Below are 17,171 nucleotides of genomic sequence, written 5' to 3' on the forward strand. Positions count from 1 at the left end.
AATCTGCCACCATTCAGATAATCTGCCTTCCTGTTTTGGCCACTAAGTGGATAACCTCACACTTATCCACATTCTACTGCATTTGCCCATTCACCTAACCTGTCCAAGTCCCCCACGGCCTCCAAGCATCCTCCTCACACCTCGCACTGCCACCCAGCTTGGTGTCCTCTGCCAACTTGGAAATATTACATTCAATTCCTTTGTCTAAATCATTAATGTATCATGTAAATAGCTGGGGTCCCAGCACTGAGCCCTGTGGCACCCCACTGGTCACTGCCTGCCATTCTGAAAAGGACCTGTTTATTCCCACTCTTTGCTTCCTGTCTGTCAACCAGTTCTCTATCCACGTGAATACATTACCCCCAATACCATGTGCCTTAATTTTGCACACTAATCTCTTGTGTGGGACCTTGTCAAAAGCCTTTTAAAAGTCCAAATACACCACATCCACTGGTTCTCCCTTGTCCACTCTACTAGTTACATCCTCAAAAAACTCTAGATGGGTGGGGAGAGGGAAGAGGAGGAGAAGCGCGGGTCGGGTCTGTGGGGGGGGGGAAGCACGGGTTGGGTGGGGGAGGGGAGAGGGAGGTCGAGTCCGGTCCGTGGGGGGGGGGGGGGCGCGGGGTGAGAGGGAGTCGGGTCGGGAGGGAGCTGGGCGTGGGAGGCAGCCTTATGCACGCAGCCCCAGTGAGGCCATTCGGCTGCGTGCTTCGGGCCCCTCCCACAGTTTTGGGTGCCTGGAGCTACTGCACATGCGCGCCCACTGTACCGTGCATGTGCAGAGGTCCCAGCACTGTTTTCAGCGCAGGGACCTAGCTCCGCCCCCTACAGCTCGTGCTGCGCCGCGCCGGGAGCCGGAGAATCCAAGTTTTCTTTTAGGCGCACTTTGTGGCGCGAAAAACGGGTGTCCAGGTTGGGGCTGCGCCATTCTAGGCACGGCCCGAAACTTGAGCCCATAGATTCCACATCATCCATGCTAATGTCCTTTCTTACTATCTCGTCAATCTCCCCTTTAACAAATAACGCTACCCCACCTCCTTTTCCTTCCTGAATATTGAATAGCCCTGGATGTTGAGTTCCCAGCCTTGGTTACCTTGGAGCCATGTTTCCGTGATCTGAATTACATCATATCCGTTGACTGCTATCCGTGCAGTCAATTCATCCATCATCATCATCATAGGCAGTCCCTCGAAGCGAGGATGACTTTCTTCTACTCCAAAAAGGAATGAGTTCACAGATGTTTCAATGAAGGACCCAATATTCCAGGTCCCGAACTGCATCTTGGAGGGTGCAAGATGCCTGTGCTTGGATTTTTTTCGTCCACCTTATTGCGAATGCTCCTCGCATTGAGACACCGAGCCTTCAGGCTTGTTTTTTTTAAACACTTTGTCCTTTTTAGAATTATGTTGTAATGTGGCCCTTTTTGATTTTTGCCCTTGATTTCTCTGCCCTCCACTCTTGCTTTTCTCCTTCTTACCTTTTGCTCCTGCCCCCCTTTTTACTTCCCTCTGCCTCCCTGCATAGATTCCCATCATGTAGGAGAGCAAGCTTGTGTAATTTATGAAAAGAATTTGGTGTGAATGAGGATACAGGCAGCGGGGGAGTGTTGGATGAGCTGAAGTTTACGGAGGGTGGAAAATGGGTGGCCAGCCAGGAGAGCATTAAAATTGTCCAGTCTAAAGGATCACTGACCTGATGAGGATTTCAGCAGCAGATGAGCCAAGGCGGGGCAGAGATGGATGTTATAACGGAGGTGAAAATAGGCAATCTTTATCATTGAGCAGATATGGAGTCGGAAGCTCAGCACTGGGTCAAATCCGTTGCCCAGATTGCGACCAGTCTGGTTCAGCCTGAGATGGGTGGCCACATAGACTTTTGAAAACCGTCCCACTGAGCTGGACAACAGAAGAGAGGTGTTCGAAGAGAATGGTGTGGTTAACCGGGTCAAAGGCTGCAGAAAAGGCGAGAAGGATGAGGCGGATTAGTGCATTAGCCACACAGGATTCTGATTACTCCCGTTTCAGTGCTATGGCGGGGCGGAAACCTGTTTAGAGAGGCTCATACTTGAGTTGCTAGAAAAATGGGCATGGATTTGGAAGGCAACAACACATTCAAGGAAAGACTGGGTCTTTTCTTTATTGGTGATTGGGCATAGTATGTAGTTCTCTACCATTAAATTGCTTCAGGTCCAATCAAGGGAGTGAAGGGTTATGGGGAGCGAGCGGGCAGGGAAATGGAGCTGAGCCCAAGATCAGATCAGCCATGATCGTATTAAATGGCGAAGCAGGCTTGAGGGGCCAAATGGCTTATTCCTGCTCCTATTAAGACATTCAAGTTGAACATTGAGATTTGCCAGATTATTTGAAAACAGACTGCAGATGAGTTTCAGGTAAAATTTAATGTAATTAATTCTTTAGCTGAGACAATGCAAGTCAGAAAGTAGAACATACAGTTGGGTGCACACTTGGTCTACCTCATTCTTTTTAAAAATCTTTCCAAACCAAATAAGTGAATTTTGAAAGTTTTTCAGATGAACACAGGTTTTTATTACTATCACCTATCTTTTATTGTTGAAGATAGATAGGGCAGTGGGGAAAGATTTAAATTAGCTGGGGTGGGAGTGGAAAATCCATGAAAGTCAGTGAGAAGAGCAGCAAGGTATATGGGCAAGGTGGGAACAATCACCCAAATGAGTTCTGCACAAAGCACAAGAAATACTACGTGAGTTAGCTCAAATTTGGCTTAACGGGTTTGACGCCGTCTCCATTAGCTACCTGTTTGGGCATGATTCGGAGCTAAATATTCCAGTTTATAGGATCTTTAGACATGATGGAAATTGAGAAAGGAGGATGAGTAGTAATGCTGACACAATTACAGCAGTAGAAAGTAGGGATTTCAGTCAGGGTGATCAGGCAGTGGAAACACTGGGTAGAGATAATGAGCAGCAAAAGGTGCAAGACTCTAGCAGTAATTGCCTACAGATTTGATAAATACATAGATTGGGGAAGCATGTAACAAATACAATGTGGTTGTAATGGGAGATTTTAATCTTCACATCGACTGGGAGAAGCAGAATAGCTCAATTGGTAAATGCAATGAATTTCTAGAATGTATTTGGGATGTATGCCCTTGAACTGACAGGAATAGGCCATACTAGATTTAGTGATGATTAACAAAGCAGAATTAGTTAACAATCTGATGGAAAGGGAACATCTTGCAAATAGTGCCCATAATATGATTGAATTTGATGTTGGGTTTGAGAGCGAATGTAAATTTAAACAAGGCAATATTAGAAATGCTGAAATGAATTGACCACTAAACTGGGCTGAACTGTTCATGGGTAAAACTGCAGAAAAACAGAGACTTATTCAAAGAAGTACTTGGTACAATATAAAATCAGTACATACCCTAAAAGCCAAAGGCTCCACATGTGTAGTTAAGCAACCATGCTCAACAAATGCAAGGAACAGCATCGAGCTGAAAGTGAAAGCTTACACAATTGCAAGGTAAAGTGAGATCTGTAAAACGCAACAAAGGATTGCCAAGAAAGTAATGAGATGAAGAAAAAAATTATCAAAACTAACAGCAAAAGGTTTTATTCATTTGAGGGGACAGTAAAGGGAAAGACAAATACAGACAAGACTATAATTGGTGCAGATTTGTTAAATGAATACATTGTATCCATTTTAATCATGGTGAAAGATGACAAAATACCAGTGAACCTAAAATTAAGTAGAGTGGCGGAACTTGGTGGATTTAATATAACTTTAAAAAAATGATAATTGAGAAAATAATGGATCTTAAGATGGACAAATTTCTTGACCTGATTCTTTCCATCCCGGAGTATAAAAAGGAGTACGTGAGAAACTGTCTCTAGAAACATAGAATTTTGCAGCACAGAAATGGGTTATTTGATCCATTGTGGCTGTGCAGGTTCTTTGAAAGAGCTATCCAATTAGTCTCACTTCCAAGTCCTTCCCTATATCCTTGCAAATTTTTACACCTAGTATATATTTAATCCCCTTTTGAAACATACTATTTAATTTACTTCCACCACCCTTTCAGGCAGCGCATTTCAGATCATCATAACTTGCTGCGCTTTTTTTTAAAACTCATCTTCCTTTTGCCAATTAGCTTGGTAAAAGGAAGACGTGTCCTCTGGTTACTGATTCTCCTGCCAGTGGAAACAGTTTCTCATTTATTCTTATCAAAACCCCTTATAATTTTGAGCACCTCTATTAAATCTCTGCTCTAAGGAGAACAATCCCAATTTCTCCAGTGTCTCCATGCAACTGAATTCCTTCATCCCTGGTATAATTCTGGTAAATCTCATCTGCGCCCTCTCCAAGGCCTTGACATCCTTCCTAAAGCAGTGCCCAGAATTGAACACATGACTCCAGCAAAAGCCTAACCAGTAACTTTTTATAAAGGATTAGCATAAATTCCTTGCTTTTGTACTCTGTCTCGATTTTATAAAATCAAGGATCATCTATATGCTCTTTTTTTTTAAACCGCTTTATCAACTTGTCCTGCTGCCATTTTCAAAGATTTGTGTACATGCATCCCCGGGTCTTTCTGTTCTTTCACTCTCTCTAAAATTGTACCATTTAGTTTATATTGTGCCTCATTCTTCCTCCCAAAATGAAACTCTCAATTCAGTAATTGTGCCTTTTTGGATTGAAAAATTACAAATGTCACTCGATTTATTTAAGAAGGGAGGGAGAAACCAGGTAACTGCAGACTTGTTGGTTTAATGAGTTGTGAAATCCATCATCCAGGCATGAGTGAATAAACAATTGGACATTTGTGAACTGATCAGAGTCTGCATGGATTTGTGATGAGTTGGTCATGTCTGACTGACCCAAATTAATTTTTTGAGGTGGTAATCATTGTGATGTCTATGGATGTTGTCTATTTGGACTTTTGGATGATCCAGTCTGCCAGGATATTGCCCAGGTGGTGAAGTTAAAAATTGCCCCCAGGGCTCTATTGAGTCTTGAGCTTTTAGAAGCCTATGAAGAGGTCAAATTGCATACTTGTAGTAAGCCGGTCAAATTCATGTTTTTTTTTGTGGAGAACCTAAAGTGAAGGGCCAGGACCTCCAGTGCAGGATGCCACCAAAATTGAAAATGTGTGGTAAACTATAAGAATTTTTCATATACTTGGCTCCTTTTTACTTGTGTAAATAAATGGAATATAAAGTACTCCATCTATGTCTTCAATTACTGCTTCAGTGTATATTGCCTATATTGGTGATGTATCGTTGTAAAACACAAGATAGAAGAGATTGAAATGTTACATAATTTAGTTTTTTTTATGCAACTTGAACTGACTTCCTTTTTTTGTTTTGTTTTTTAGTGATGGGTCAGGAGTCTGGAAAGGCAGCCTGGCCCAGACCAGCAGGAGGTTATCAGACTATCACTGGAAGAAGATACGGGAGAAGGCATGCTTATGTTAGCTTTCGTCCCTCTATTGCCAAGCCTTGGAATCAGTTAACAGAAAATGAACACCAATGGGAAGGAATGGAGCTAAACACTGTTTCAAAAGATAACGGTTTATGTGTGTTGTGTTTCAAATGTGATATGTGCTGTCTAAAAAGAATAAGTAGATTTGGGCTTTCAAAAGGATGAAAAAAAAACTCAAATGTTTGATAGTCATTTGGATTTAAAAAGAAACTCGACAGTTCCCAGTGTCCACTGCTTATAGAGGGTGCGATCATGTGCAGTGCCATCACTATTGCAGTACAGCATTAAGAGGAATTCATTTATTCAAAGTGAAATATATTGAATAATCTGCCAAACTGTCTAAGCTTCTGTCTGTTACTGGAGGACTGGATCAGAGGGTTTGTTTTGATCTGTTAGGAAAATTCTCAGCAAAGTAGTTTCTCTGCCTGGTTCAGTGTTTGATTCATGACCCTGGTTCTGTTTGCTGAAATTGATGAGCTCACATTAAAGAGGCAAGGTGTTAATGTGTTTTTTTTGTGTAGAAAATAGTCCAAGACTCCAGTTTAAAAAAAAAAAGAGATGAATTTGTGTTCCTGGCCTCCTCCTCCATCATCCATTTCAGTTCGCAGGCAACAGCCACTGCTGCTGATTCCCCTGCAGCATAGGCAGCAGCCATCTTTTATTGTGATTTATGCTAAATGAGTAAATAATTTATTTTTGTTTTGTCTAATTTGTTTTGCCACTGGAGTGTCAGGATATTTTGGAGGATTCCAAATGCTTTCCATTAGCAACAAAGGTTCAAAGAGCTTAATGAATTGCCTGAAATAATCAGCGCACTTCTTGCATAGAGTAAGCATCATCATCGGCAGTCCCTTGGAATCAAGGAAGACTTGCTTCCACTCTTTTATTTAAAAAAAAAAGTCCTTGGGTGGTTGAACAGTCCAATATGAGAACCGCAGTCCATGTCACAGGTGGGACAGATAGTTGTTGAGGGAAGGGATGGGGGGGTACAGGTTTGCTGCACGCTCTTTCCACTGCCTGTGCTTGATTTCTGCATGCTCTCGGTGATGAGACTAGGTGCTCAGTGCCCTCCTGGATGCTCTTCCTCCACTTAGGGTAGTCTTTGGCCAGGGACTCCCAGGTGTCTGTGTGGATGTTGCACTTTTTCAGGGCGGCTTTGATGGGGTCCCTGTAATGTTTCCTCTGCCTACCTTTTGGCTCGTTTATCATGAAGGTCCTTGACCAGGCCAACATTCCCAGCATTGAAGCACTGACCACACTTAATCAGCTCTGCTGGGCCGGCCACATTGTCCACATGCCAGACACGAGACTCCCAAAGCAAGCGCTCTACTCCGAACTCCTTCATGGCAAATGAGAGTAAGCAGCACCGTGGTAATTGATTTCTGTGATGGGAAATTGCCCGGTGTAGACTTTCCTGCTTTCTCCATACCACTTGATCCCCTTAACTGTAAGCGCCATCTCTAACTCCCTCTTGAATATATTCAATGAACCTGAATTCCACAGGTCAGCAACTCAGTGAAGAAGTTTCTCCTTATCTCAGGCCGAAATGGCCTACCCCTTATCCTCTATCCCCTGGTTCTGGACTTCCCCAACATGGAGAACATTCTTCCTGCATCTAACCTGTCCAGTCCTGTCAGAATCTTATGCTTCTATAAGATCCCCTCTCATCCTTCTAACCTCCAGTGAGTAAAGGCCCAGTTGATCCAGTCTCTCATGACAGCCTAGCCATCCCTGGAATCAGTCTGGTGAGCCTTCACTGCACTCCCTCAATAGCAAGAACATCCTTCCTCAGACTAGGAGACCAAAACTGACCACAATATTCCACGTGAGGCTTCACTCAGGCCCTGTCCAACTGCAGTAAGACTTCCCTGCTCCTATATTCAAATCCCCTACCTATGAAGGCCAACATACCATTTGCCGCCTTTACTGCCTGCTGTACCTGCGTGCCCACTTTCAGTGACTGATGAACCATGACACCCAGGTCTCGTTGCATCTCCCCTTTTTCTAGTCCGCTGCCATTCAGATGATATGCCTTTGTGTTTTTGCCCCCAAAATGGATAACCTCACATTTATCCACATTATACTGTATCTGCCATGTATTTGCCCACTCACCTAATCTGTCCAAGTCACCCTGCAGCCTCTTAGCGTCCTCCTCACAGCTCACACCACCACCCAGTTTAGTGTCATCTGCAAACTTGGAGATATTACACTCAATTCCTTCATCTAAATCATTAATGTATATTGAAAATAGCTGGGGTCCCAGCACTGAGCCCTGCGGCACCCCACTGGTCACTGCCTGCCATTCTGAAAAGGACCCGTTTTTCCTAACTCTCTGCTACCTGTCTGCCAACAAGTTCGCTATCCACGTCAGTACATTACCCCCAATACCATGTGCTTTTATTTTGTACACCAATCTCTTGTGCGGGACCTTGTCAAAAGCCTTTTGAAAGTCCAAATAAACCACATTCTCCCTTGTCCACTCTACTAGTTACATCCTCAAATTCCAGAAGATTCGTCGAGCATGATTTCCCTTTCATAAATCCATGCTGACTCGGTCCGAAATTTTCACTGCTTTCCAAATGGGCTGCTATTTCATAATGATTGATTCCAACATTTTCCCCACTACTGATGTCTGGCTAACCGGTCTATAATTACCCACTTTCTCTCCCTCCTTTTTTAAAAAGTGGCGTTACATTAGCTACCCTCCAGTCCATAGGAACTGATCCAGAGTCGATAAGATTGTTGGAAAATGATCACCAATGCATCCACTATTTCTCGGGCCACTTCCATAAGTACTCTGGGATGCAGACTATCGGGACCTGGGGATTTATCGGCCTTTAATCCCATCAATTTTCCTAACAATTTCTCACCTAATAAGGATATCTTTCAGTTCCTCCTTCTCACTAGGCCCACTGTCCCCTAGTTCACTCAGAAGGTTATTTGTATCTTCCTTTGTGAAGACAGAACCGAAGTATTGGTTCAATTGGTCTGCCATTTCTTTGTTCCCCATTATTCACCCGAATCCGACTGCAAGGGACGTACGTTTGTCTTTACTAATCTTTTTCTCTTCGCATATTTATAGAAGCTTTTGCAGTTAGTTTTTATGTTCCCCTGTAAGCTTCCTCTCGTACTCTATTTTCCCCCTCTTAATTAAACCCTTAGTCCTCCTGAATTCTAAATCTCTCCCAGTCCTCAGGTTTGTTGCTTATTCTGGCCAATTTATATGCCTCTTCCTTGATTTTAACACTATCCTTAATTTCCCTTGTTAGCCATGGTTGAGCCACCTTCCCAGTTTTATTTTTACTCCAGACAGGGATGAACAATTGCTGAAGTTCATCCATGTGATCTTTAAATATTTGCCATTGCTTATCCACCGTCAACCCTTTAAGTATCCTCTGCCAGTCTATTCTAGTCAATTCACACCTCATAGCGTCGAAGATACCTTTCTTTAAGTTCAGGACCCTAGTTTCTGAATTAACCTTGTCACTCCATCTTAATAAGGAATTCTACCATATGGTCACTTTTCCCCAAAGGGCCTCGCACAACAAGATTGCTAATTAGTCCCTTCTCATTCCACATCACCCAGTCTAGGATGGCCAGCTCCCTGGTTGGTTCCTCGATATATTGGTCTAGAAACCCATCCTGAATACACTCCAGGAAATCCTCCTCCACCACATTGCTACCAGTTAGGTTAGCCCAATCTATATGTAGATTAAAGTTGCCCATGATAACTGCTGTACCTTTTATTGCGCACATCCCTTATTTCTTGTTTGATGCTGTCCCCAACCTCACTACTATTATTTGGTAGTCTATATGCAACTCCCACTAGCGTTTTCTGCCCTTTGGAATTCCGTAGCTCCACCCATACTGATTCCACATCATCCAGGCTAATGTCCTTCCTTACAATTGCATTGATTTCTTCTTTAACCAGCAATGCCACCCTGCCTCCTTTTCCTTTCTGTCTATCCTTCCTAAATGCTAAATACCCTTGGATGTTGAGTTCCCAGCCTTGGTCACCCTGGAACCATGTCTCCGTGATGCCAATCACATCGTATCCATTAACTGCTATCTGCACAGTTAATTCATCCACCTTATTTCGAATACTCCCTGCATTGAGGCACAGAGCCTTCAGGCTTGTCTTTTTAACACACTTTGCCCCTTTTGAATCTTGCTGTAATGTGGCCCTTTTTGCTTTTTGCCTTGGGTTTCTCTGCCCTCCACTTTTACTATTTCTCCTTTCTATCTTTTGCTTCTACCCCCCCCCCCCCCCTTTTTATTTCCCTCTGTCTCCCTGCATAGGTTCTAATTCCCTCTACCATATTAGTTTAACTCCTCCCCAATAGCACTAGCAAACACTCCCCTTAGGACATTGGTTCCGATCCTGCCCAGGTGCAGACCGTCCGGTTTGTACTGGTCCCACCTTCCCCAGAACCGGTTCCAATGTCCCAAGAGAATTGGAATCCCTCCCTTCTGCACCATTTCTCAAGCCACGTATTTATCTGAGCTATCCTGTGATTCCTACTCTGCCTAGCACGTGGCACTGGTAGCAATCCTGAGATTACTACTTTGGAGGTCCTACTTTTTAATTTAACTCCTAGCTCCCTAAATTCATCTCGTAAGACCTCATCCTGTTTTTTACCTATATGCATCACGACAACTGGCTATTCACCCTCCCTTTTCAGAATGTCCTGCACCCGCTCCGAGACATCCTTCACCCTTGCACCAGGGAGGCAACATACCATCCTGGAGTCTTGGTTGCGGCCACAGAAACGTCTGTTTATTCCCCTTACACTTGAATCCCCTATCACTATTGCTCTCCCACTCTTTTTTTTTCCTGCCCTCCTGTGCAGTAGAGCCAGCCACGGTACCATAAACTTGGCTGCTGCTGCTCTCCCCTGATGAGTCATCCCCCTCAACAGTACCCAAAGTGGTGTATCTATTTTGCAGGGGGATGATCGCAGAGAACCCCTGCACTACCTTCCCTGCACTGCTCCTCCTGTTGGTCTTCCATTCCCTATCTGACTCTGGACCCTTTACCTGTGGTAAGACCAACTCACTAAACGTGCTATTCACGTCATTCTCAGCATCGTGCATGCTCCAGAGTGGATCCACCCGTAGCTCCAGTAGTCCCTGACTTCCCACATAGTACAGGAGGAGCATAACACGTGTCCGAGCTCTCCTGCCATGACTTAACCCTTAGGTACACTTAAATTGGCAACAACAATGCTGAAAGTTAATTACTGATATGGACGGGAGAGTGGCGAGCACCAGTTCCAATTGTCGCAGGACGGGAGAGTGGCGAGCACCAGTTCCAACTGTCGCAGGACGGGAGAGTGGAGAGCACCAGTGAAGACACGCACCTACTTTTAGTTAATTGTTCAGCTAGCCCTTTGAGAATTGCAATATTCTCTAGTTCTAAGTAGTCTTCTTTTCCAGTTAAGTCACAGGTCGATACAAAAATGAGGGGGTTCATTTAAATCTAACACTCCTGGCTAAAACTAAGAGATCAGCATGTAACACAAGAGGCTGGTCTGATTTGCATTGGTTTCCACTGGACAAGTCAGGTTAAAATTACCCCGAATATTTTTTTGGGGGGCGGGGCGGGGCGGGTGGGTGGAAAAGATTTGGTATGACTATCAAGCCATTATACTTGAATTCCACCTATGCCAGATCTCTCGTCTGTAACCTTTATTGACTGAGCTGAAAGGGGGTGAGCAGTAAGGGGGAACAATATTTGTTTGATGGGGAGGGGTGGGTGGGACAAAGGGCTGTTAAGTTCAAGTTGAATGATACTGTTGAGTGCAGAACAAACTTTTGAGGAAGCCCTCTGAGACTGATGACCACATGACTTCAATTCACAGTGGCATTCATTAACTCAGTATTTGTACAACTTTTATTGGATTCTGAAAATACATTCAGTTTCATGAAGGTCTGATGCACATAACTCTTTACTGTACTTAAAATGCTAGAGTGAGTGAATTTTGACAGCTCTCTATCCTTTTTATGGCTGTTTAGAGTGACACTAGTGGAGATCAGGGAACATATTGCTTATACTTCTGAATATAAGATGGCCCACATATCGTCTAAAATCTCACTTCATAAGATAGAAGTTGATATTAAACTTTACCCACTAAAATTCTCACCTTTTGTGTTGGCTGATGTCCATAAATTAAATTTATTATTTTTCATTTCAGTCAGCAGTTTCATGAGCTGTTGCCCGGTTCTCCCATTACTGTGATCCTTAAATAAGTTATGCTTTCCAACTTCACTCCTGTCTCTTGCTGGTTTTAAATCTCTTCTCCCTGCATCTATGCTCCTCAGATATCTCTAATTTTAAATTAGCAACGAGAGCCTGGACTAAAATTGAAAAAAAAGTTGCTGTTAAATATCATAGCAAAGGAGAGAAGCAGAGCACCAGGTTATAGGAATGCATTGGTAACAATCCTGCTGCTAGGTCCATCATCTGGAGAAATTGCTTTGCTAAGAGGAAACCATCCAAAAGGGACTTGAGAACAAGTCCTGTCTCGCTTTTATCTCCAAATAGAGCCACAAGTTTTTAATTTTGTATGTAAATATATGCAGTATAATTTTTCCAGACCGCAGTCATGTTCAGTAATCTGCTAGGGATTGTGCAAGAGTAGTGTAAAGTGGTGTGCCCTAATTTTACATCTTGCCCAATAAGAAAGACTGGTGGGTGGTTGAGGCTAAGCATTCTCTCCTGTGGGGAATCACAGGCATGAACCCATAGGAAGATGGGGAATGGTACCATAGTGGTGATGTTATGGGTTTAGTAATCCAGAGGCCTGGACTAATCATCCAGAGACTGGGGTTCAAATCCCACCTCAGCAGTTGGGGAATTTAAATTAAATATGAAATTTTAAAAAAACATGTAATTATACGATTGTTGTAAAACCCCATCTGGTTCACTAATGTCTTTTAGGGAAGGAAATCTGCTTTCCCTACCTGGTCAGGCCTATATGTGACTCCAGACCCACCACAATGTGGTTGACTCTGAACTGCCCTCTGATGGCCTAGCAAGCCATTCTGTTATCAAGAAGGTGGCACACCACCTACTCTAGGGCAATTAAAAATGGGCAATAAATGCTGGCTTTCCCAGTGATGCCCATAATCCTGTGACTGAATAAAACAAAAATGTGAATATATAAATTGTTGTGGAGAGATCAGCTGGTCTCAAAGTTTAGAAAATACCATAGACTAATTTCCCTCATATCCAGTTCAACCTTAAATGGCAGCTCCTGTGCTGCCTTGCAAAATTGTACCACATATTAACTACTCTATGTAAGATAATCAATTCAAAAAACTCTTCACCTTCTTTCCTGAGTTTGAGTCCATGCTCCCTTCTAAAACATGTTTTGGTATTTATTCTCTGGATGTTGGCAAGGCCACATTGATTGCCCATCCCTCGTTGCTTTGAGATGATGGTGGGCCATCTTGGGTAGTGATTGTTTCAGACAGTTTAGAGGGTATTAATGGTCAACCAGTGAGACTGGAGCTTGTACTGGGGAGGGTTAACACGTTATCTTCCCTAAGGACACTAGTAAACCAGTTGAGTTTACATGGCAACTTTCTTCATTTTTTTTTCTCTCTGATAGCCCACAATTTACCAGATTTACTGAATTCCAATTTCACAACTAGCAATTTGTACTGATGACCTGGGTTACTAATGCAGTACCATAACGGCTTTGCTACTGTACTCTGTCAAATATAGTAGATTACATTTCTCTATCCCTTGGAGTCTTAAATTCTCAATGAACCACCTTTTTTTAATGGAACAATTCTAGTTTCTGTTGCCTCCATGTGTATCTCGGGTGCCTAACTCAAGGTATCATTCATTTAGTTGCACCAGCTGTAACCTCTCCAATGCAATGGAATTGTGCACAGTATTCCAGATTTTTTTTTTGTTGCCCAAGTTCATTATTACTGAGACTTGTAACCTGTTCACCCCAATATTTTGTTTGCTTTCTTTATTGCTGGTGGTTTTGGTGAATTGTCCATGAGAACCCCCAGATTCCTCGTGTGGATGACCTTTAAACAAAAACACCATTTAGCTTAAATTTCCCTTGCTTATTTCCTTTGTTCCTCTAATCACTTTGCATTTATCTGCCACTTGTGACCTTGTATTTATAATGTATCAAAATCCCTCCATATTTGATCTAATTGCCCCTATGTTAATTTGACCCCCTCCCAAATGTTGTATAAATAGCAAACTTGCTCTTACTTTCAAATCCCTTATATAAACAATAATGGCTCAGGGACTGACACCAGCTAGTCACTTCCATACTAATGCAACTAATCTTTGTTCCCTGTGATTCAAACTGTTTCTGATTTACTTCAGAGATTTGCCTTTTTCGTGCCTTCCTATCTTGCTGACCAGTCTCCTGCGTGACACTGTCAAAAGCTTTCCTGAAATCTAAATATATACCATCCACGGAGTTGCCTCATGTTCACTGGGAAAAAAAATCAAAAACTGGTCAAACTTTGCCATCCCCTTTCATTCATATTGATGCCTTACTCATTTTTCTCTAGCTGTATTATTCTCCACTTTCTAATATTTCATGTATTACTGCTGTCCAATTCATCAGCTTCTCATTCTTGTAGTTACCTTATTTTTGTCTTGTCAAGATGAGGGATGTTAGTGCTGTGAAATGGAATTCTTTCCATTTCAAGTACCCAGTGTCTGGATCAAATGCTCCTAGGTCAGCTATAGCATAGACAGATGCAGAGTAAATCTCCCTCTACTCTGCCCCAACAATCTACTACAGCCCCAACTTCAGAAGAGTAATTCCTACTGCACCAGTGTCTCTTTTCCACAGCTATCCTTTGACCTGCTTGCATGATGTTGAAATACAGACATATAAAAGAAAGTGTTTGGAAATACTCAGCGCGTGAGACAGCATTGCTGCCTGACCTGTGTTTCCAGTATTTTCTGTTTATATTTCAGATTTCCTGCATCCACTGTATTTTGGTTAAAATACAATCCAAATTGGATTGAAACAATCCAAATTGGAATGAAACAATCCAAATTGGATTGAAACTACCAAAATCTATTTCAGTTGATCCTTTGCGGCCAGTTGTTTCAATATAATCTTTATGCTGCTAGTTATAAATTTGGATTCTATCTCTTCTTTCATGTCTTGGAAACCACTCCAAGTGCTATTTTCTTTGTAACCCCTAAAGCTTTCATTACACCTTTCCATAAGCAAACTAATCTGTAGCCCATCTAGGCTAAGATGACTTGAACTCTCTTTAGTGTTCTCGGTCTGTCTGCCATTTGATTTTAAATTTGTATTTTATTTTTGGCAATACCTCTTGTCCATGGACATATACGAAGAAGTCATTTAGGATAGCTGATGACCTTTGGTCACGATACTGTTTCACCCTTGGGATACTCCGGTTTCCTTGACAGTCTTCTTTGTTCTGAATGTATTCACCAGTGTTTTGAGGATGATTTTATATTCTCATTTTTATTTTAGCTATGCTGAACAATTTTTTAAACTTCCTTTGCTTAATATTCATCTATGCCTTTTGCTCTACCCATCGATTTATACATGACCAGTTTTTAAAAAAATTTCTTCATTGCTTCCATTGTTGCCAACATTAGTTTCTTTCTTTGCCACTCTTTCCTAGTTTATGGTTACTTTGTAGTGTGATTTTGTTTTTGTACTTCCAGTTTCCATTGGATGGCTGATTTTAAACTTAACCACATTGTGGTCACTGTTTCCAAGCAATTCCCAATTATAACTCATGTTCTCAGATCCTTTGTATCTTCCACTTGACCCAAACAAGGCCAATGGTATCGACATGGGCATGGCCAAGGATGGGGACTCGCAGGCCGGAAATTCCCATGCCCCCTGCCTGGCGGAATATCGGCAGGCTGGTACACTATGGAAGCAGGCATATTGACTGGTCTGCTGAACCACAAAAGGTGGGGCTCATCTATTGGTTAAGGCCTAGATCATGGCTTCAACCCTTGATTGGGGGGGGGAAAAAAATTCAGGTACATTTTGGTCCCCATCATAGCATTTTTCAGTCTCCTTGTGCAGGTCGACACTTAAGGTGTGCCCCTAATGGTGTGGGGACCTACCCACTTTATTTAAATCAAATGACCTTCCCATGACTCTGTGAACTTAGGGGTCAGTGCCAGGTCCAGGATGAGTACATCCTGGTTCAAAGGTTTTTGAGCCATATATGTTTAATGTCTGAATGCAAACAGATGCAATGTAATGTAATCTAAGCAATTAGTCCTTTAACTAAAATGGGAGTTGTCCCTGACTAAAATGGGAGTTGTCCTGTGTTCAGTTTGTATTGATTTTCGACACATCAAGCTGCAATTGAATATACAGGCTATTGTAGTTTATTGTGCTGAATTTCAAGTTACTTGAGATTTGTTTTTTCTCTCTTCATAGCTCCCAGTAGAATCTTAACAACAAATGAGCTTCTGCCGCAATGCACTGGGTATGACCTAACTATGGAAACTAAGAGAGAGACAGATTGTGAACCTCAAAAAGAGAATAGAATTTTGCCGTCACCTCTGAACCGAAGACTTTTTCAATGTGAGTCCACTGACTTTGCTTTATCCAGTGCTACAGAGCCATTAGGCAGTTATTCAGGTAGCCAAAGTACAGAGTCCTCCAAGTGGTCAATTCCTAGTGATTTTTTTGAAACTGATTCCAGAAATCAGACTGGCATTGGTTTTGTAAATATTGATTCTTATGAACCAGAAAGCAGCGAAGGAGAGGATGAAGACTCGTCTATTCACTCATCCTTGCAAAAAGAAGGAAAACTTCAGAAAAGGCTGGACACCATGCTTTCAGAGTTAGAGAAAGGTGTTGACTATCTTAATGGGCTACAGTCATATCTCTCCGCTGTAATCCATGACGGTAGCAACCAACAGATCGAGCCGCCAAGCTCTGTTGCATTGGACAATTTGTCTAATACAGACATTGGTGTGAAAGGACATCAAACTGAATTGAAAGAGCATAGGAAAACTTTGCCAGCAGTAGGAAATGTGGAAGAAATGAATGGCTATGTCAGGATGGAGGACATAAAAGAAAAAAGAGAGAGAAATCTTGAGACCTCACTGAGTGTTCAAGCTGAAGGAAACATTTTCTGTTGTATGACAGAGCAACCAAGTTCCTCAGAAATGGTAGTAAGACCAAAAGTTAGAAAAAGAGTTGAAACCCATTCTAAAAGAGATCTGCACTCGCCTGATGAGCTTTATAGCTATTGTACGAGGGAAATGAAGGCTAACGTTGAGTGTTGTGGATCAAATTGTGCCTTGTGGAACTGCAGGGGTAAAATCCATAGAGATTCAAAGATTGGGTCTGGACTTCATGACAAGGAAACTACTGGTGTTCATAAGGAACAGGCCACTGTACAACTATATGACCAGCCTGAAGATACCACAACAGAAAACAGCTTCTGGGATGACTTTGAAAATGATTGTAACAAAGGTGACGAGAGGTAACAATGTTTTCTTTACTGGCTCACTGAAGGATATGAAAGCTAATTTATTATCGTGGCAATAAGAGACTTGGCACAAAAAAGGACAGGATTGGGTAATAAATATTCCTGAAAATAGGGTGTTCAGGAAAGATGGGGAAGGAAAGATAGGAGGTAGTGTGGCAATGATGGTTAAGGAGAATGTTGGTGATGGAGAGAGAGGATGCCCTGGAGGGGTCAACG

At 42.4% G+C, this 17,171-nt stretch overlaps 1 protein-coding gene across 16 annotated transcripts in view; it reads left to right on the plus strand.

The window, feature by feature from the left end:
- pja2 (praja ring finger ubiquitin ligase 2) overlaps positions 1–17,171 on the plus strand; it is a 281,791-nt gene that overhangs the window by 160,627 nt on the left and 103,993 nt on the right. For 13 of the 16 annotated variants that reach the window (XR_011593692.1, XR_011593691.1, XM_070884059.1 and 10 more), the window contains 2 exons: positions 5,359–5,559; positions 15,893–16,949. Coding sequence is in view for 14 of the 16 variants with exons in the window: in XM_070884032.1 (XP_070740133.1) it covers positions 5,359–5,559; positions 15,893–16,949 (1,258 nt within the window). In the remaining 2 variants the exon portion in view is untranslated. The other 3 variants (XM_070884108.1, XM_070884103.1, XM_070884099.1) reach the window with 3 other exon arrangements.

Source organism: Pristiophorus japonicus, chromosome 1 (assembly GCF_044704955.1).
Source record: "Pristiophorus japonicus isolate sPriJap1 chromosome 1, sPriJap1.hap1, whole genome shotgun sequence".
Taxonomy (NCBI): domain Eukaryota; kingdom Metazoa; phylum Chordata; class Chondrichthyes; family Pristiophoridae; genus Pristiophorus; species Pristiophorus japonicus.